Consider the following 16,625-nt stretch of genomic DNA (forward strand, 5'->3'; position numbering starts at 1 on the left):
TATGTAAACATTACTTTCTAATATCTTTTGATTCAATTTTCAAGGAGGACGAGGCCATAGCTTCCGCATATTTGTCCGTCAGCAGCAGCCTCGGATGATATTGCTTTACACGGGGCACAATTTGATCAGACTGAAAATTTGCCCGATCCCAATTTGTGCGTCCAGAGCCTTGGGGTAAGGGGAAGGAGGACGGCCTGGGGTGGCGATAAGGTGTCAGACCGCTGTGATCTACGGCCTTTTTCCCCTTTCATCATCGACACAACCTGATCCAGTAACAATGAAATATTCAACACCTTGTGGTTTCACCTCATGCCTCCCATGTGCACAGCTTTCAAGGTTAGACACAGTGTAATTATGGACGGTAACCGTGAGGAGGTTTCTTATAATCGCAGCGTAATTCCTGCAAGGTGTTTTTATTAAAACACTAAATCCCCTGATTACAGCTCTGACATGATTTTATAATCTCTGCTCGTCCATTCAAAGGAGAGAGGAGGAGGGGGGGTGAAAACAACATCAGATCTGCAGCCTGGTCTCCAGGAAACCGGCATCATCAGCTCTCGAGCTCTTTGCCATGATCTCCTGAGTGCAACACGTATGTGGGTGACGTCAGGGAAGAAAGATCAGAGCCGGCGCAACAACAAAAACAGCTCCAATAACAGTCGGCTCTCCTCGGCGAGCAGTCGTCGTGACATCAGTGTTTCACCGCGCAGCGCTCCGCTTACCAAAACCCATATGTTGATGTTTTGTTTCTCATTTGAAACGCTGCACAGCGGAGTCTGCTGCATACAAAACTACAAAAGATAATTCAGTTACAGTCTCCGTAAATCCTCCTAATAACTAATAACGTCTTTTGTTTGATCAGGGGAAACAAAGAATGGCTGCACGCTCAGATCATCCTCCCGACTTCCACATGATCGAATAATTTAATTAACTTTAACACACACACACGCCAAAACATCAATCAAAGCATTTGTCAAACTTGATTCTACGTCTCTCAGCACTACGGCGACGAGTTGAGCCTCATAACATCTGAAGTAAAATAAACACCAGAGTCTCGCTGGATGCTTGAGAGCGACGAGCGGCGCTGCTCCCCGAGTCCCCCTTTTTCTCATACTCAGCTGAGACACATACCTCTGATTTAATCTGCTGTGCAAATGCGATGCTAATAACTCGACCGGCGTGTCAGAAAGGGCTGTCAGTAAAAAAAAAGTGCTGTGGTGCCATTGCAGGCCCTGTTACGTAATAATTCTTAAGACTCGTTTTAGTTTGAGAAAAAAGCCGTTTGGTCGAGGCTTTTATGCCACATCAATAAACAGCTAGCTGGGGTTTTACCTGTTGGTTTTACACGTGAAAAGCAAAGCAAACACAATCGTCCCAGCACTTAGCAGAAATGTCATAAACTTTGACACACAGATATACCTGCTACCTCAAAGAGAACTGCGATAACACTATCAAACCACACTGGGAGTTGAACAAACAGCGAAGCAGGGACGCACATAATCTACCTCCATTTCTGAAAATGTAGCCGTACTGCGTTCAGATAGTAGTTTGTAGCTTTGGCGGTGGCAAGAAACACAAAATGGTGATTCAACCTGTGGCCCCACTAATGAAAATTTTAAGCCAACGCATTTACAGCATTCAGAAGTGGGCGTCTGTGGAGACGTTCCAGAGTTGAATCACAAGCTGAGCTCGGTTAGTGACGCCCGATCATCACCCAGAACTTTCTCCTAATGTCACACAGGCAGTAACGTACAAAAACACACCTGCAATTCCCACATACACTCACCAGCCAAAACATTAAAACCACCTGCCTAATATTGTTTCGTTCACCCTTTTGCCTCCCACAAAGTTCCGGCGCATCAGGACCTTCTGAGGGTGTCCTGTGGTGTCCGGCACCAGGGCGTTAGTAGTGGGAGTCTTTTAGGGACCTGTGGGTTGAGTGGAGGTGTCCTCTGTGGCTCAGGCTTGTTCCAGAGCAACTCACAGATACTTTCTTGGTCAACACCTCGGACTAGTTTTCTTTTTGGCTTGTTCTTAAGCAGCCTTTGTGGGTGTAGAAGGACCAATTATCCTGCCGGGGATGGCTGCTACCATTTGGGAATGTCTTTGCAATGGTGTTGGGGTGCCTGGTCAGGAACAATGTTAAGGGGGGGCAGTACGTGTCTAAATAAAATCTACATGGGTACAATGCAGGACCAGATTTCTCAGCAGAACGCTGCAAAAAGATTATTAACGTTATTCCCTTCATCAGTGTATTGTAACAGAGAATGAAAAGATCTTCAAGATTGCCAAATTTAAGCAGTTTAAGCTAAATTCTACCATCAGCGTTCTAACAGCCTGTTTATAAAAGATTGAACTCGCCCATAAAATGCATTCTGGGATAACTGGCTGTCCCAAAGGCCAAGAATACTTCAGGGACATTTGGACTCTACTTGGTCTAATGCATATGCTTTGAATTGGAACAGTGCTTGGGGAGTGAATAATGATGTTCACAAGTTCACAAGAACACAAGTACACCCAACGGCACACCAATACATCAGCCACAACATTATGACTTGTGACTAGTCAATGGTCTGCTGGGAAACTTTTGGACCTAGCATACATTGGTTTGGATGTTACTTAGACATGTAGCACCCACCTAGACCAGACCAGGCACCCCCTCCCCATAGCAATGACACTCCTTGATGCAGCCATCCCCAGCAGGATGCAGCCTGACACAGACACACACACACAAAAACGCTTTAGGATCAACTAAAAAAAAACGTGAAGAACAGCACAAGGTGTTGACCTGGCCTCCAAATTCACTGGATCCCAAACTGATCAAGTATCTGAGGCCCCTCACCTCAATCCATAGGACCAAAAGGCCCTCAGAAGGTCCATGTCCATTCTCTGATGAGTCGCAACTGTTTTGGAGGCACAAGAGAGACCTACACAACATCAGGAAGGTGGTCATAATGTTATGCCTGATGAGTGTGTTATATCTAATCAATGCCCAGTGACATTGCTAACATGATGTTTTCCATCTTAGCTCAGAAAGCAAATTAGTGTGTACGCTTAACCTTTGACCTGATAATGGCACCAGATGAAGAGCGAGGAAATCACCAGTGTTTTCTGTTACAACAGCAAGATTTCTAACTCTGAAAAAAGTCAACCTTTTGCTTGAATTAGAGGTAAATCCAGGGAAACAGATTACCAGATTCATCCTCTGGGTACCATGAACGCCTGCTAAAATTTCATGTCCGAACAAACGTGCTGGCAAACCACCAAAACGCTAAAAGTTCACCAACACGAGCACACGTAGCCTTCTCGCCGGAGCCATCAGTTCTACACGCTCGTATACACCTGGACGGACAAAATCACTTAGACGCCAAGTCTGGCTCTAGAGCTCAATAAAACCTCCTTGAACACAGGAACTCCGACACTTTCCGCCTCGAATTCAATGCGGCCATTTATCCATTGATCTTGCCCTGACGGTATCTGCTCCGGGCCCGACACCGCGCCGCATGTGCGGAGGTGCACCATAAAACTTTACCAGGCGTGTTACAATAGCAGCCTTTATGTCGCAGCGGTGCGCCGCGGCCCGTCCGCACAAAGCCCGGCATTGAAATCTGGATCTCATTCAGCGGCGAGAGTTGCCGCTGTTGAGCTGTGACCTTAGAGGGCGGAGACGCCACTTCCTCCTAATGGAGAGAGGTGTATGTGTAAGTGGTAGAGAGGCCGCAATGATTCACATGTCTGGGTTTTTCAGACCCGGTCCTCCGTCTGCCCTCTCCGCGTGAGAGAGTGGAGGGGCTTTGGATTTGGAGCGAGCCCCCTTCCTCCCCCCCCCCGCCACCTCTCCGAAACTGGTGACACAGCAAAACAAGTAGACACTCTGCCTACCAGAAATCTGGCAACGCTTCAGTGACTGGCCCACCCAGGCTTCCACACAGAGGGGAGAATAGGGGCAAGAGAGAGAGAGAGAGAGAGACAAAAAGAAAGAGAGACAGCAGATATGGAGGCTTGGAGGGGGAAAGGGGAGACACATGGAAGAAATAGAAGAAAGAAACAAAGATCTACTATGTCAAAAAGGTTCTGAAACATAATCCAAACACACCTGCACTCACACGCACGTCCTAAAAGTATATTTATTTAATTCATAAAAACGAAGGGGGGGAGTGTATAGTCCTAAAACATCTAAGAACCGAATTATGTTGAGCGTGGAGGCCATGCTTTCAGAGGCCCTTGTCATCTGGTGAACAGGTTGTGTAAGGCCTGGCTTCCCCTGGGACCGAAACCCTCCTGGCTTGGGTTTCACCTGCGACACAAGGCCTACCAGTCAGTCAACCAGCGCAGCAGAGAGAGAGAGAGAGAGAGAGAGTCAGGACCAAGAGAGAGAGAGAGGAAAGGGATGGCTGGATGGGAAGAAGCCAAACCACTCTACTAGCCCACCAGCACATCGGACACCACGCAAAGAGCGCAGTCACTTACGTATAAAGGCGCCTCTCTTCTGTTCACCTCCATGTTCTCTCCATCGACCAACAACCTGGAGAGGAAACAGTCACGTTACTACAGACGCCGATACGTGTGTGGCCCACAGTCTCCAGGTCTGCTCCGCAACCTTGATTAATCAGTTGTTTATTAGTTCTCCGACAGCTTTGGCCAAAACGTGCAACAATCTGTCGTTTTCCCGCAGTCAGAACCGGGAGAACATGTGCTAGCAATCTTTGAAAAACCAAGCCGGTGTCAGATGTGCCCGCAATAAACGATGCTCCGCTTGTTAGCCGCTGAGATGAACCACCTGTGTGCATGAAAACTCTTCAGGGTGGATGATGCAGCAGCGGCGGCAGGAGCAGCAGCAGCAGCAGCAGAGGAGGAAACTGTATCACCACACCTGATCCCCTGTGACTTCACTCTCAGCTGTGAATAGTGCATGACTTCAAAGCTGCACGGCAGCGTCGGCCCTGCAGGCTGCACTTTGTCTAGACGCAGCTGGGGCCCGTCCAGCGAGACATTACAGTTTGATCTTGGTTGTTTTTGGATCTATACTGTACGTTACAAAGCAATCCCAAATTAACCGTTTATCAAAACGCCTTTGAAACCATTTTCTTTGGACTAACCAGCTGATTTATTGCAAAACCACCAATTACTTTCGTTGTAAATCAATTACACCGATCAGGCATAACATTATGACAACCTTCCTAATATTGTGTAGGTCTCCCTTGTGCCTCCAAAAACAGTTGTGACTCATCAGAGAATGGACATGGGCCTTCTGAGGGTGTCCTGTGGTGTCTGGGAACTGAATGTTGTTCATGGGAGGGGGCTTTGAGGGGAGTGACCTCTGTGGATCATCCCACAGATACTTGATCAGTTTGGGATCTAGTGAATTTGGAGGCCAGGTCAACACCTTGTGCTGTTTGTCATGTTTTTTATTGAGGCATTCCTAAAGAACTGACGTTTAAGCATCTGTCATCAAGGAGTGTCATTGCTATGGGGTGGGTCGTGCCTGGTCTGGTCTAGGTGGGTGCTACATGTCTAAGTAACATCCACACCAATGAATGTCAGGTCCAAAAGTTTCCCAGCAGAACACTGAACTGTCACAAGACGGTCAATGATATTTACTTCTCCCGTCAGTGGTTTTAATGTTGTGGCTGATGTATCGTTGTCTGTACTTGTGTTCTCGTGGACTTGAGAAGAATCTTTACTCACTGTCCAAGTGCTGTTCCAATTCAAAGTATGCATTTGACCAAGTAGGAGCCCAAATACCCCTGAAGTACTGCTTAGACATGTACTTATACATGTTATTCACTTCTCCTGTCGGCGGTCATAATGTTACGGCTGATCGGTGTAAATAGCTCAGGATTACATCTTTAAAACGTCATTAAAATGTCAATTAAAACAGTTTCACAGTCATTTTCTTTGGCCTGACTAAATGATTAATCAACTAATCACATCAGCTTTGATAAGTAAATATTCAATCTAAACCATTACACCAACAAAATGGGTATACAATAATAAAAAAAAGTAGTTTTCACAGTTAATTAATCAGTTAATAAACCCCAAAGATATACATTCACAATGATCAAAACATAAATAGATTATCAAAATCATTTTCTTACTCACCTCAGCTTCAGTCTGAAGAATATATTTATATATTTGCGTCAAATCAAAATTTCCTTGACGTTAATCGGTGAAAATAATGAAGTGACTCGGCAGCAGCAAGACCAGCGCTCACTGTGTAAACAGCGGTCACGTTAGACTGTAAAACACTGACTGACGTCCTGAGGGTTTATCTCACAGTAATATCGCCGTGACGTTTGGACACAGTAGGAGTGTGTCCGCGGGACACGCCATCAATAGATGAGTGTAACACCACGGGCTAGGGCGTCTATCTCTGCTTTTAATCCTGCTCATATCAATGGGCCCCACACTATTGTTATGTGGGAACGGAGAAGGTTTACGTGTCATATCGGTGTGTAAACACTGTCCCACGTTGCCAGGTTGCGCCCCGACAGGTCAACAAAGGTGAATATTCTGGTCGGCCTTCCCCATTAAAAGGTTTAAAGGCATAATCCGAAACCACACAGTCAAGATCCTTTGTGTTCTTTAGTGTTTGAGTTGTCTCTTTGGGCAGGAACAGGGAATAAAGGCACGGCACCTGCAAGGATGAGCCTTAAATCATAAAAAAAAAAGAGGTTTATAGTCTAGTTTTTCTACCCTGCAAAGAATTCCTGACAGTCATTGTCCCCGGCTCTGGCTGCTGACATGCCCAATGTGATAGAGAAACCTGACCTGGCTCGAGGCCACGCACTCCGGAGCAGAGCGTGAGAAAAGGGCTTACGCATAACAAGGGAACGCACGCTGTCAAAGAGCATTTGGGAAGCATTTTGACGTCTATATATGTCATGCAAATATTTCTAAGACCTGCGCAAGAACAGTACATCCTGTCGTCCCGAGATTCTTGTCAGCTGGTGTGCGTGATTGACTAATACAATTCCTCTCACATGACGAGCTGCAATCACACTGTGTGAAAAGATTTGTTTAATATTCTCAGCTTGCAGGTCATTAAGTGCTTGATGATGTGTTGGATAATTTTAAGGAGAGGATGCTCAACAAGGAAGTCTGGGACCAGAAATGAGCCACGGTGCTGCTTTAACTTGGCATGCAAGGATATTAAACTTTCCTTTTAGCACTTTGGATATATATAGGCCTATATATATCTATCTATTTAATTGTGAAATTCAAACAATAACACGCAGGCATTTCTCCTTTCTCTTTTCAGTAAAGGAGAAGAACCTCGACCACTGCAAAGAAGTGAAAACGGGATTTCGTACGCGTACTCAAACGTATCCTTCAGGAACAATAAATGACCTCCACCGCTTTCACGAGGGAAGTGAAAACCCCCTGAATGCAACAGTCAAGTGCGGTCAGTAAACGCAACATGCAGGATGGATCTAAAAAAGATGTCTGAATTAACATTTTCTGAATGAAAGAATTCTTTTACGATTTACCTGTGAACGCAGCATTATTCTGACCCACCAATAAAACAATTAAACCTGTTTTTTGTGTCTAAATTAACATTATCCCTGCAAACTCTGCTGTTTTCCTTTGTCTTCGACTCAAAGCTGTTACCAGCAGAACTTTTCCCCCATTCAGGATGAATCGTCTTGCCATTACCTGCTGTCGTTTCTCTGTCTCTCCGCTCCCAGCAGTCCGATCTGTCGACTTTCTATTTTGGAAACGTTTCTGCCTCTTTGGTGCTTGGTAACCGCTCGCAGCACATTTCACAGCGCCCTTAATTCCCCGGGACGGCTCGGTTCGGCTCCGTGAGTCTTTCTGCTGTAGTTCCAGGAGGGAGTCGGTTGGAGTTTGTTTGCAGGTGTCGCCCTAGTTGTGTTTCTCCTCTGCAGCCTGGTTTTCTGGTCCAGCCCCCCTTCAAACACACACACACACACACACATACACACACTCACCGGGCTGCAGCCGGGAAGCCTCTCCAAGGGACCATAACATAACACATGCTTAAATTATCCGTACTAGTTAAAAGTTAGCTCATAGTGCTACTTAAATGCTTTATTTATATACATGTAATATTCCTATAGAGGGTATATTCACTGCACGTCGTGGTTTTCCATAGGTTCAATTGTCATTTTAAATTTCCTCCAGTCAGGAGACGATGCCGGAGTGACGTCACTCACCGCCGCGTCTCTACCTGTACACAAAGAAAAACGACAGTTTGAAAAGTAACGAAAAGTACTTTTACTCGAGTACAACTGGACTCGGGGATGTTTTTCAGCGTACTACTGGGAAAAGTATTAATATTCACTCTGCTGCGTGTATTTTACAGGTTTAATTATTAGCAATTTTACCGTCTTACATGCACAATTTCCATCAATAAATAATACACAATAATACTAACACTACTGCTAATGTTAAAAATAATAATCTGGAGAAGAATAAATTAAAATAAATAGTAAATTAACACAAGTAACTCCTCAATTATTACTTTTTACACTCATATTTTCTTCGTGGCTTCTCGTACACATCAGAAACAACCGTATGGTTATTTATTACTAAAATATGAGGTATTGTACTATTATGAAGATGTATCGTCTATAAATCAAGCCCCCAAATCTAAATAACAATCAAACAATGCTGCAGCTGTGACATTTAAGAGAATATTTTCAGATTTCTTTACTTTCACTTCAGGTTAGCACTGATGCCTCACAGCAAGAAGGTTCCGGGTTCGAATCCAGGCCGACTGGTTCCTTTCTGTGTGGAGTTTGCATGTTCTCCCTGTGTCTGCGTGGGTTCTCTCCAGGTACTCCAGCTTCCTCCCACCGTCCAAAGACATGCTCGTTAGGTTGACTGTTGATTCTAAATTGGCGAGTGTGAATGGTTGTCTGTCTCTCTGTGTTGGCCCTGCGATAGACTGGAGACCTGTCCAGGGTGTACCCCCGTCTCTCACCCGATGACAGCTAGGATAGGCTCCAGTCCCCCCATGACCTTCCAGAGGACAAGCGGTTACAGAGACCTCTACAATAATATATACATATATAATCACTGTAACTCCTGTTTACACTTGCCCTATCTGCACTTTATCGACTTTATTCATACAGTCATCTTCACACCCTCTATGGGCTAACTAACTATTTCTAGCATAGTTATTTGTATATACTGGGTATTGCTCTATTTTTTGTTTCTTTAAAAGCCATGGTGCCTTAAATTTCCCCCCGGGGACAAATAAAAATTTCTGACTTAGTTATAATATACTATGAAACATACCTCACATGTGTGTTTTATACAGTTCAAAGATATTCTTGTATACTTAGGTGGGTATTATATGTATTTGTTTGCTTATTTGTGCAGTTTAATCCACAGTTTTGTTGCAGTAAAAAGATTTTATCGGTATGAACTGGATAAGCTAATCATATTGACTTACACTGGTCTGACTGGTTTGGTGTTGCACACCTAAGTTAGTTTTTTATTTGTTAAAATCAGATGTGAGTACTAACAATCCTGACAAACAAACTGAACTTCATTGGTGAAGTTTACGTTTCAGTTTCAGCTTCAGCGAATGGGCACAAAGCGAATGCAGCAATGTTCCAATATTTAGATTTTAACCAAACGAAGACGAAGAAAACACACTTAACCCTACAGACGTATGAGATTCAACATTTGAATTTGTTTTTGAGGACAAAAAAACAACAAGACAAGAACATCCTCAGCCTCCACACTCAACCAAATGACATGCAAATATAAAGTTTGAGAGATGAAACTTCTTCCTCTTACGGAAGACAAGTAAAATCATCCACCCTTTAACAAGTCGGCACGTCCAGATATGTCTGCGAAGACTCTCGTTCATTCAGGAAATGGTGTATCTAAAAATAAAAGGTTAAAAATAAAAGCAACCTGAGCTAAAGAAGTATTTTCTTCTTTTTTTAAGATATACATCTGGATGTTTTGCAGCTATGGCCTAATTTTAGAGTAGCTAAACCACCGTCTCAAATGTGACCTGTCTGTTTCGAGACACTCAATAGTGACTTTTGAGTATTTGCACAACTCATAACTTCGCCTAATCTTGGATTTTTGTCGTTTACAGCATGTATAATTTATCTTAGGAACACAGACGCTGGAGAGAGTGTAAATAAGTTCAGCCAAATGTATGTGACGTGGGCACTTAGTGGGAGAAGACAGCTCTGTTTCATATCTGCGTTCCCTTTGCATGGAATACTTCCTCATTTGGGCTGTAACCATGGTTACACAGAGACGTATCGCGATAAATGAGAGGAACACTTTCCCACCGTTTCCTGCTCCCGGCCCTTATCCCACTGACTGATAACGAGCAGCTGATTAAATGAAATGAGGTTGCGGCTGACTGGACACAATAATACCGTCTTGGTTCTAACGCAGTCAGCAATCTCGGTTAATTTTACTGTGTCCACGGGAAATCTTTGTCTGGGTTAATTGGGGGAATGAAAGGATTATTAGGCCGTGAGAGGCCCGCGACACTTTCAATATAGCCTGCTGGGGATTTATAACCAGTGGCACTATGGCGCCATCTGCTGGCAGAGGACGTAACTACAACAATAGTGCATCAGGTAAAAGTGGTGTGGTGGTTTTGCACTGATGCCTCACAGCAAGAAGGTTCTGGGTTCGAATCCGGGCCTTTCTGTGTGGAGTTTGCATGTTCTTCCTGTGTCTGCGTGGGTTCTCTCTGGGTTCTCCAGCTTCCTCCCGCTGTCCAAAGACATGCTCCTTATAGGTTAATTGTTGATTCTATATTAACCGTAGTCGTGCATGTGAGTGTGATTGGTTGTCTGTCTCTCTGTGTTAGCCCTGCGGTACCCCCACCTCTCACCAGATGACAGCTGAGACAGGCTCCAGCCCCCCGCCGCAACCCATCACAGGATAAGCGGTTACAGAAGATGAACATGAACTGTTACACAGTGTACACCGAGTCCAGAGTTGCACGCAAACTTGAGCTCCATACGATGAGGCAACTCCCTTTATGCAACTGACCTGCATAGATGAAGAAGCCCCCCTCCCCGACTTGACCCTCAGCTGCCTCATTAAAGACTTAAAAAACATGTAAACAGAGATAACAAAAGCACAAGCAGGCCTCAAGACAAATATCTTTGTCTCCCTTTGCGTCGAACAACAAGAACAAAACCATTAATATTTGAGACGGAAAAACACTGATACTGAAGAACCAGAGCACAGCCACTTCAGTCAGGCCTTTCACTCCCCCTGAAGGAGATTTTTCCACACGCAGTCCAAGAAAAACAGCTTGGGAATCATCGTGCGGTCGTTTTTACAAGAACGGCGGGCTTTGACCTCTCAAGCGCACTCATCATAAAAAAGGCAGCACTTAATCTCACATGGAGGGAGAATTTTTGTGCAATGGTCAAAGTGAAGCTTTAAACCCTTGGCTTTGTTTCCTCTCACAAAGTGCTTCAGCTTTTCAGCGTCTTTTATAGAAGTGATGAAAAGAGAAATTCGTAGCTTTTTCGAGGTCAGCCTACATTTAAATACCACTTGACTTAAACACAGGGCAGCATTGATGATGAGTCACTGAAGAAATATGAAACAAGTGGATGTGATTTTTATTTGTTTAATTGTGAAGGCAAACAGAGAACTCACATAAAAACTTGTATTGGATATTTCATTTAGGACCAAATATAAGCGGGATAAACACTTCAAGGCCTTGGATACTGTTTATCCTGCAAAGCCTAATCACGGCATTAAGAAATCTCTGTTTTGCAAAACAAAGTCAAACACGCACACAAACACACACACACACACACGTAGTTGACAATAACCTCTAAATCAGCTTAATGTGTTGCAAGTTTGACCTTCCAATAGAGATTAATTCTGAAAGGATATTAGAGTCTTTAGAGTTGATAAGGATATCAAACAAGCTCAGAATGCTTCTGTTTTGTTTGCTTTCCAAACTACTGTAACTGGCAATTACTCAGTTTCAGATTATAATTCCATGTCAGGTTTCTTTTTACATTTTATTATATTTTACTCAAGTTAAGTTATTGACGTTTTTTTTTTTTCAGGTTATTTCTTAACATTGTCTTGTAAGTGGCTTGTAAATGAAAGGTTTTGGAGACCAAATATCTTCACCTGTATCTGATACAAGCGTATATGATGCAAAACCTGGATTTTTTTAAACGTCATATTACCTGGAAAGTGGAAACTGTGCCGTGGAATATCCTCTTCTCTCACTGGTGGGATAAATTAAAGGATTATCTTATCTTGACTGACACAAATCTTATGTTAAATGTTAAATGTCAAATCAGGACACTAAGGTAAATCAAGTGTAATGTATGTTCGTATAAAACAGTAGAGCTACATAATAGATTGCGAAGGAAAGAACTTCTCTCCTGTAGACCGGAACGAAAAGGGGGGACGTTAAAAGAGGATGCACCCACAGTTGCTCGCCAAACCAATTGCGCATGCGCAAGTTTATCAAAACACCGATAGAAGAGGGATGGTTATATGGGATTATTAAATAAAAACAATGTTATATCGAGTAAGTCTTCGTTTTATGAATACGAATTTATTTCACATTTACGCTTAATGTGTTTCACTATTATAAAATGTTATCCCCAGAGAGTTAGAATGACTAACGGAAGGTTGCGATAACAATAGCTAACATGCTAACTGGTGGCTAACAGCCGGTCTTTGTTGGGCATTTAACATTTAGGATTTCCTGTAGCTTTTTAGCATGTTTATATGTGTTTAATTAATACTCAGATAAAAGTAAAATGTGACTATGATTAATTGTATTGATTTGTGGTTTCACTTTAATTTACCTCCGCGTTTCAGCCGCGCAGTGACTTCGGTTTAATCGCGGTGTGATAGCCCAGCGACTGATCGGAGGATGGACAACGTCACCATGTCAGATGGGACCGCGGAGTGTCCTCTGGTCTCCGAGGACATGGAGGGGATATGTGTGATGCCCGACCTGAGTGCCATAAAGACTGAGCAGTCGGTGGGCGCAGGCCCCGACGAGGCAAACACCCAAAATGTGGCCATGGGCATCAAGTTCATCCTGCCCAACCGCTTTGACATGAACGTTTGCTCGAGATTTGTCAAGTCGCTCAACGAGGAGGACAGCAAGAACATCCAGGACCAGGTGAACTCTGATCTAGAGGTGGCTTCCGTTTTATTTAAAGGTAGGAAACAGAGGGAACCATGTTTACCAGAGGGATCTGATCAGCTCTTCACGGTGTGTTGATAAAAATGTGTTTCCTTTCTTTCAGCTGAGTGCAATATTCAGACTTCACCTTCCCCTGGCATACAAGTGCGTCATGTTTACACACCGTCCACCACCAAGCATTTCTCCCCCATCAAACAATCCACCACGCTCACGAATAAACACCGCGGCAACGAGGTTTCCTCCACACCTCTCTTGGTGCATTGTAAGTAATGGAGCTGTTTAAATGTCAACATAAACCATTACAAATTGTAATTTTTGCACATTTTCCCTCCCCCTCAGCTTTGTCCATTCATCAGCTGGCAGCCCAAGGAGAAATGGTGTTTTTGGCCAGCAGGATCGAGCAAGGTAGGAGCCAATCCTGGCCGTCAGAGTGTTCCAGTTCTTTAAATAACACTTATTCGCCTTATAGATGATTCTGCATATGTTTTACTTTATTCGTCAACTAATTAGTTTGTCATATATAGTTTAAAAAATAGTAACATCATGTTCCCTTTGTGTTTAATTTATTTTGTAATAGAAACTGTGATCAACCTCCAAGACGAGGAAGGCTTTACTCCGCTGATGTGGGCGGCTGCACACGGACAAATCGCCGTGGTCGAGTTTCTGCTCCAAAACGTACGCACCGGTGTCGTATTCACATCCCGCGGCTTTATCGTTTTATTACATCAGAGTAAGAACTCTCTATCAATTGATTGTTTGTCACTGTGCATTCGTTTTCGCAGGGTGCCGACCCCAACCTCCTGGCCAAAGGGAGAGAGAGCGCGTTGTCCTTGGCCTGCAGTAAAGGCTACACGGATATCGTGAAGATGCTCATTGACTGCGGGGTGGATGTCAATGAATATGACTGGGTAGGTCACTGCACCAGGTTATCGCCACATCAATTTATGCAGGCTAATTGTGGGTATTTAAGTAGAGTTGTCGGTTTCAGAACGGAGGAGCTCCTTTGCTGTACGCCGTCCACGGCAACCACGTCCGCTGTGTTGAAATCTTACTGGGTGAGAAAACAAACTCTTTTGCTTAAATCAACACTTGTGGTCAGATATATCCACCTGTGTTAAGATTTCCCTAAAGGATAAACACAGAAGTTATGAAATATCATCTGTTGTATCTAACGTTATTGGTATGTTCGCATGTCGACCAGAGAACGGTGCTGATCCTACCATGGAGTCAGATTCTGGTTTCACTGCGATGGACATGGCTGTGGCTATGGGCCATCGAAATGGTGAGTGAAAATAAACGGTACATTTAGGGCTACAGTAAATGTAGGCACACACGTGATGATTCTAATTCATACTTTACTGTGATCCGAGTGGAAGTTGTTGACGGTGCGGCTGCTTCCAAGAAAATAAAAGGGGGCTGCTAAGATAAACACAGAGTCGCCTCTTCTGCCAATTCCGCTCTTTCCTATTTCCTAGAGTGAAGGATAGCCACAGGGGAACCTAAATATTTTGAAGAATCGTCACTTTTCATTTCTAGTGAGCGTACACAGCGAGCAGCACCAGTGCATCTGTCTTGTCAGTAAAAAAAAAACGACGGCGCCATGGAACATGTTTCCAAATGGAGCACGGCTGTGTTCACTAAAACACCGTTTGTCTCTCCGCTTAGTTCAACAGGTGATGGAGGCACACTTACTGAAGTTACTGATGGGAATCAGAGAGTAAACTGTTGCGCTTGAGGAGAACGAATGCCGGAGGGACGCTGCTGGGCGCTGGACAATCATGTAGCATGCCCACAGGAGGAGGAGTTTGTTCTCTTAGGAGGTATTTCAACAGCATCGCTCGGTATCGTTTATATTATTTCCCAGGCTTGATACTCGTGAAGGTTTGTGCCGTGTGAATTTTAACATTTTTAACCTTCTTTCAAAATGGCAAACTCTGCACTTTCTTAAAATACTGACTGTAGAGGAGCAAATTTGATCAGGATACACTGACTGGTTTTCAAAAACAACGTAAATGTGGGATTCTCAGCTGCAACCCAGCACTGCGCTCCACCTGTAGCCCGGTGCCAAATGTGCTGTGTAGGCTTAATTTTCATTAACGAAGCATGGACGTTTTATCAAGCTTTTACTGTCTCAATTATTTCATATCCTTTCCCCCCCATTGCTGTGTTGTTGTTTTTTTTAAACTAACCTATTAATAACGAAGTATTTTTCAAGTTGCTGTGTGTATGATTTTGGGGCATCTATTGGTAGAAATGCAATGTACACAATGTAAACTAAACCCAGACACCGCTGACAAACGACCGACTGTCACCTCGGTGTGTCAAAGCCCGTACATTCTTTGAAGGGGAAGTTAAATGGCTGCAGTTTACAACCTCACCACTAGATGCCACTAAATCCTACACACGGGTCCTTTAAAGGGATTTTAATGTAAAAAAAAATGTCAAGCTGCCTCTTGTTCACGCTGTGTGGTCTTTGTATTCAGCATATATCTGACGCACATCGCACAGACTATGTGATTTTATGAAGCTGCCAAGCTGTTTGTTGTCCGTTAACCGTGGATTTGTTTTTGTTGATCGTACTGGATTTATTTATTTGAATAATTTAGACCGTTACGCCGGTTTGGTTTCTGTGTATAGTGATACGGATTATCCTGTCGTGTTGTGAATTTTAAACGACCTCTCACTGCAATTTAATGTCCTACAAGGATACTGTGGTGCTGTTTGCCACTGTATGAAGATACTCGTCTTTTGTACCAGCCATAGTAAGTGGTGTATCAGATAATGACTTGTATTGACCTCAGCATCAGTAATCTTTCTGTACAGATATTTATCAGACTGCAAGTGTAAAAAAATAAAAATAAACAGTTTATAAATGACTGATATGAAGCAGTGTAATTAAAAATCTTTTAAACTGCATTCTTTTTTTTGAATCAAATTCATGCCTAAGACTATAATGTACATTTCACACGTATCACAGATGTGGAAGTGATAAGATCATCATGTTGTTATCAGGCAGCAGTGGAAAATGATTCATGCTTAAGTAACTGTAACTGAACAACTCCACCTACAAACACAATTTTCAATTTTAGAGAAGACATAACAGGAGCCGAGTATCAGGAAAGGGTTAGCTGCCCTGCTAATAGCATTACCAGTTTGGGCCATTTAGCTCATAGACAACAGTGTGACACATTGTTACTAGGCAACAGCAGTGGAGAAGAAGTCCTGAGTTTAGCATGTTTGCATGCTTGTAACGGCACATTCTTATTAAATGAACTGCAGCCAATTGTTGTGTAGACCATTTAAATTTTAGTTTTGCAGTTATTTAAAATAAGACTGCAGTAGATTAAAACTGATTGGATTATCAAAGTTGCTACAGGCAATTCATGCAAGCAGCATGTGTGTACATTATACTAAGTCTCCAAACACCTTAATGCCACGGATAATGCTCGCGTGAGTTAAGTTAATCTCGTTTTCC

At 43.4% G+C, this 16,625-nt stretch overlaps 2 protein-coding genes across 3 annotated transcripts in view; one reads left to right on the plus strand and one right to left on the minus strand.

The window, feature by feature from the left end:
* arhgef28a (Rho guanine nucleotide exchange factor (GEF) 28a) overlaps window positions 1-7,976 on the minus strand; it is a 43,390-nt gene extending 35,414 nt beyond the window's left edge. For both annotated transcript variants that reach the window (XM_084572538.1, XM_084572537.1), the window contains exons 1-2: window positions 7,657-7,976; window positions 4,471-4,525 (exon numbers count right to left, since the gene is read on the minus strand). In XM_084572538.1, the coding sequence (XP_084428664.1) occupies window positions 4,471-4,503 (33 nt within the window). In that variant the 5' untranslated portion in view covers window positions 4,504-4,525; window positions 7,657-7,976. The remainder of the gene's footprint in view (window positions 1-4,470; window positions 4,526-7,656) is intronic.
* A 4,468-nt stretch (window positions 7,977-12,444) lies between these two features.
* Window positions 12,445-16,100, plus strand: ankra2 (ankyrin repeat, family A (RFXANK-like), 2). Its single transcript, XM_084572252.1, has 9 exons — window positions 12,445-12,520; window positions 12,817-13,166; window positions 13,254-13,412; window positions 13,490-13,555; window positions 13,728-13,825; window positions 13,933-14,058; window positions 14,139-14,205; window positions 14,352-14,432; window positions 14,816-16,100. Exons 2-9 carry the CDS (start codon window positions 12,872-12,874, stop codon window positions 14,869-14,871), a joined length of 948 nt encoding a protein of 315 aa, XP_084428378.1. The 5' UTR covers window positions 12,445-12,520; window positions 12,817-12,871; the 3' UTR covers window positions 14,872-16,100.
* Window positions 16,101-16,625: the final 525 nt, after the last annotated feature.

The sequence above is a fragment of the Chelon labrosus genome, assembly GCF_963514085.1.
Source record: "Chelon labrosus genome assembly, chromosome: 22".
Taxonomy (NCBI): Eukaryota; Metazoa; Chordata; class Actinopteri; order Mugiliformes; family Mugilidae; genus Chelon; species Chelon labrosus.

Bases quoted from the DNA above. Each gene is read 5' to 3' on its own strand.
- ankra2 (XM_084572252.1), top strand. From the start codon at position 12,872: ATGGACAACGTCACCATGTCAGATGGGACCGCGGAGTGTCCTCTGGTC. The intron at 13,167-13,253 runs GTAGGAAACAGA...CCTTTCTTTCAG, and splicing joins GGCTTCCGTTTTATTTAAAG to CTGAGTGCAATATTCAGACT. The intron at 13,826-13,932 runs GTACGCACCGGT...TCGTTTTCGCAG, and splicing joins TCGAGTTTCTGCTCCAAAAC to GGTGCCGACCCCAACCTCCT.